The 5,000-nt window shown below is 47.8% G+C and overlaps 1 protein-coding gene across 5 annotated transcripts in view; it reads right to left on the bottom strand.

Annotated features, from left to right (window-relative positions):
• afdna (afadin, adherens junction formation factor a) overlaps positions 1–5,000 on the bottom strand; it is a 186,077-nt gene that overhangs the window by 112,512 nt on the left and 68,565 nt on the right. For all 5 annotated transcript variants that reach the window (XM_063222919.1, XM_063222922.1, XM_063222921.1 and 2 more), the window contains exon 2: positions 79–274. In XM_063222919.1, coding sequence (XP_063078989.1) covers positions 79–274 — 196 coding nt within the window. The remainder of the gene's footprint in view (positions 1–78; positions 275–5,000) is intronic.

The raw sequence follows: 5,000 nt of genomic DNA on the forward strand, positions 1-5,000 counted from the left end.
CGTGTGCGTCTGTGTGTGTGCGTCTGTGTGTGTATGTGTGCGCGCATATGTGCGTGTGTGTGCGTGTGTCCTACTCACCCCCGCTGACGTGCACCTCGTAGAGGGAGTAGCGTGGCGAGGAGAGCATGCGCATGTCGGGTCGGAACTTCTCGGCGAGCGTCTCGATGACGTCCTGCGTGGTGGCCGTGCTGGACACGCGGATGCACTTGGTGGCAAAGTTGCCGGCCACGCGGTCCTGGAAGTAGAAGCGCATCACGCCATGGAACTCCAACTCCTGAGACACACAGAGAGAGAGAGGAAAAAAGAGAGAGTTTGTTAGTTAAGCATATATTTTAGCATTTTGCATCTATAATTCACAGTATAAGTGTTTCATTATTAAAAAAAGTTACATTCTTTTAAAAAAATTGCCTACAGTGGACAGCGCGGATATGTAAAGAAATGAGTGGGTTGGTACATGACCCGAGTCAGAGTCGAACCTGGGTCCCACACGAGCAATTTGATTGTTGATGGAATGGGTGCATTAGCTATGACAAAGGTCATCATCAAACGTAATATACAACAATAAGCCGCCCACATATGGGCTTGAATGCCCACGGCAAGACTGTCCCAGTCCTGACATGTCTGTCCCTCTTCCACTAGTTTCCATCTTCACTCTACTATCCAAATAAAGGCTAAGAAGTCCCAGAACAAATACATAAAACACATGCCCCTCATTGCAGGCTTCACTCGAAGGCAGAGACATGTTTCTTCAGAGTGTGACTAGAAACAGCGCTTGCTCGGCACAACAGGAGAACTGAGGTGCTGCAGGGCAGGCCAGTGTGGTGTGGTGTGGTCATGCAACACCAGTCAGCCAGCCAATACTCCCACTGAGCTCTTTATTCCAGCTACAACGCTGAGGCGCGAGGTGAGCAGAACACTGCTATTAGCGACACACAAGAGGCCTAAAGAAATCACCATCGTATCGCACTGCACACAGCTGCAGAATGTGTGGCTGCAGTCTCATGTCGTGCAATCCTTTATGGACTCGACTGTATGAAAAAAAACACTCACCGTCTACATTCTTTCACTCCCACACTATTGCACGCACACGCACACCCGCGGAATATACCCACACACACACAGTCATGGACAACTACATACACACACGCCCACACAAACACACACATTCAACATTCCTTACAGTCGGCCTCTCTCGCACCTCGGCCTATAGTACCCAGCGGGGTCAGAGTAATCCCGAGCTAAGTGCACAATGGCTGTTTAAAAATAATAAGTGTTGACAAATTGAGTGGTTTCGGCTTTACAGTCCCACCCATTAGCTCCGGTGTCCGAGGAAGGGAGTGAGTGAGGGAGCGAGAGAGAGAGAGCGCTATGGGGGCTTTAACCCCTCGCCTGGTGTTCCATTACCACTGCACAGGGATAAGACTGCCACTCAAGACTCATTCACACCATGCAAAGTGGGTGTTTTCATTTTTGAACTCTGTCTAATTATGGCAAGTGCAATAACTTACAAGACAATAATGCATTTCTATCAGTAGTATTTCCAGAGGGACTGGAGAGCTGAATACACTCTGGTACATCTAGATTACCAAACAGGAGAACACCATTATTATTTTTAAAAGAACTTGGAAGGAATGATGACACTACTTTTAGACAAAACTTCTACAGCAACATTTGTTGATTTTTCAAATGTTCCGGTCAGGGAAGTCGACACAGTGGGGTAGACAAAGCGGTCAGTTGTTGCGTGCCCCAGGGAAAAGGGGCCCCAGAATTGGGTTTCGTTACACTGTATGTATTGAAAGGGGCCTGTCCCAGGCCTGCCCAAAACGGGTCAACAGGCGGCCCTGGTGCCGGTAGTCATCATCATACTAACTACATGGGGAACAAAACAGATGTAGGAACCACATAACTTGTACATGACATGGTTCTGATCTCATCGAGTAATTGAAGAGCTGAATTTTCCAATTGAATGAAAGAATAAAAAAAAACATCCAACATTCTGGAACCACACATCGTTTGGTGGTTGACAAATAAGAGTGAAACGTTTGTATTGTTTTTTTGGGGGGGTTTTTTGTTTGTTTTTTTATTCCAACTTTTGTTTAAAGGGACACTGTGTGAGATTTTTAGTTGTTTATTTCCAGAATTCATGCTGCCCATTCACTAATGTCACATTTTTCATGAATACTTACCACCACCACCACCATCAAATTCTAAGTATTCATTATGACTGGAAAAATTGCACTTTTCATACATGAAAAGGGGGATCTTCTCCATGATCCACCATCTTGAATTTCCAAAAATAGTCATTTTTAGCTGCAAAAATTACTCTACTTGGACCATACTAGAAAATATTTGTTTATTACTTAATAAACTTTCATGTAACTCAAATTTGGCAATAGGCAGCCCTTTTTTGCAGTACCTTTTTTGACCATTTCATGCAGTGTCCCTTTGAATATGATTCCATTTTTTTTTTTAAAGGCTCAAGTTTGTATAACTGTTAGTGGTCTGTGGAATCGCCCCTATGGTTACAGCTCTTCTTGTAGGCCTAGTTAGGCCCATTCTCCACAATAACACCCCAATCCACAACCAGGGGTGCATTTCTCAAAAGTGTAGTTGTTAACCAGTTAGCAACTGGGTAGTTACCAATGGGAAATTGCATTGCAAACAACAAAGTAGCAAACGCAGTTAGCAAACATGGTTTCGAGAAATGCACCGCAGAAGTCAGACAGACACTGAGCAATCTGCTTATCTCCTGTACACCAGCCTACAGGTTCTCCCCCTTGTTCACATAATGGTCCCTCCACAGAGAGACATGATAAGCAACACTGCAAGGGGGTGGATGGAGATGGAGGTGTAGGTGGAGGGTTTGGGGGTCAGGAACCAATCAGACGGCCAGATTTCAAGGCCAAACAAAGCCAGACGCCATGGCAACAAAAAACAAAGGGCGTCGGCAGGCAAAGGCGAGTACCATGTGTTTCCTACTCAAACACACAGCACAGTTTCTGTATCCTGTCAACTCGCTCTCTCCATCTGTGTGTGTGTGTGTGTGTGTGTGTGTGTGTGTGTGTGTGTGTGTGTGTGTGTGTGTGTGTGTGTGTGTGTGTGTGTGTGTGTGTGTGTGTGTGTGTATGTGTATGTGTATGTATGTGTATGTGTATGTGTATGTGTGTGTGTGTGTGTGTTAGAAGAAATAGATGGAGAGCGAGACAGTATTCCGTAAGTGCAAATTTGTTTTGTGATGGTTTTCCAGAAAGGGTGTGTGTGTGTGTGTGTGTGTGTGTGTGTGTGTGTGTGTGTGTGTGTGTGTGTGTGTGTGTGTGTGTGTGTGTGTGTGTGTGTGTGTGTTTTATAATCACAGCACACACTGACATCCACACCCATTTTTACTTCCGCGCTGACCTCTACATTCAGAACATGGTGTATGACTCCTCCAGGGGAACTGGACTTTGGCTGCAGTTTATTTTAGCTCTGCACACTACAGTTACCTCCTACACACCCACACAGTACAACTACACACACACAGAGTACAACTACACACACATGCGCGCACACACATACACCTGGGATAGATCTTTCCCCAATTCGTGAACATACTTACACACACACACACACGCGCGCGCACACACACACACGCACACACACACACGCACACATTCCTGGAAGCGCAGCCTTGTCTCTGGACACACACTCACACACACACACACACACACACACAGAATGTCTTTGAAGCACATGGAGAAAGCGCTGTGCAGAGGTGAGAGGGATGGGCCGAGGTTAGGGAGCTCATACTGGGAGCGTGTGTGTGCGTGCGCGTGCGCGTGTGCGTGTGCGTGTCCACTCCCTATGACTAGCCATTCCACAAGTAACCTTTGAACTATGGTCTTGGACTACTCACTCACTCAAACACAGACACACACACATGCACACAGCTTCCAGACAGGACCCCATCCGCAGCTGTATCCCTCATGAATCGTGTGTGTGTGCGTGTACAGTGTGTGCGTGTGCATGTGCGTGTGTGTGTGTGTGTGTGTAACACGGCCCTTCATCTTTCATCTCCCCTCAGAACATTCCAGAAGTCCTGTGTGCTGCCCCGCTGCAGGCCATCTCTTTATCTCTTCCTCTGTTCCATCTCTTCCTCTCTTCTATCTATTCCTCTCTCTCCTCCTCCTTCAGTCCCTCCCAACTGCCTCAGAGCCTCCCTCTCTCTCTCTCTCTCTCTCTCTCTCTCTCTCTCTCATATCGTCCATATTTCTTAGTCTTCTCCTGTTTTTTCTTTTCTTCTCTCCAAAGTGTCGGGACTTCTCCTTCGCAACCCCTCGGGCGAGCCCCATCGTTCTCTCCATCGCTACACTTTCTCTCTCCCCCTCTCCTTTTCTCCCATTCTCGTCTGTGCAGCCCCTCTCTTTACCCCGACGTCTCTTTCCACAGCTCTCTCTCTACTCCTCCTCTCTATTTCCTCCTGTCAGTGCCTGCAGGCCACCTCTCTCTTTGTCAGCATCCTTTTCTGAGTCCCTCCATCTCTCCTCCTCCCTTCCCTCATCTGTCTTTCACTCCCTCTCCCATCTCAGACTTCTCCTTTACAACCTGCCGTCCATCCCTCACTCTCCCTTCTTTCCTCTCTCTCTCTCTCTCTTTCCCTCACATTCACCCATTCACACAGCGGTGGCAGTGGCTGCCATGCAGGCTACCACCCTGCCACCAGGACCAACTTGCGGTTAAGTATCTTGCTCAATGACACATCGATGGGGTCAGGCAGAGCGGGGCTCGAACTTACAACCTTCTGGTTGCCGAACAGCTCCTCTAATCCCTGAGCCGGCACTGCGTAGCACTCTCCATCCATAGTTGCCCTTCTCCTCTGTAGTTCCCATCAATTAGTGCCCCCCCTTCCTCTTCCTGCATCGGCCGTCCCATCCATCCATCCATCTGTCTTCTCCTTCTCCCCTATCCTCCTCCTCCTCTCCTCTCCACCAGTCTTCTCTCCCCCTCTCCTCTCCATCAGTCTG

This window comes from Engraulis encrasicolus, chromosome 18 (genome assembly GCF_034702125.1).
Source record: "Engraulis encrasicolus isolate BLACKSEA-1 chromosome 18, IST_EnEncr_1.0, whole genome shotgun sequence".
Classification (NCBI taxonomy): Eukaryota; Metazoa; Chordata; class Actinopteri; order Clupeiformes; family Engraulidae; genus Engraulis; species Engraulis encrasicolus.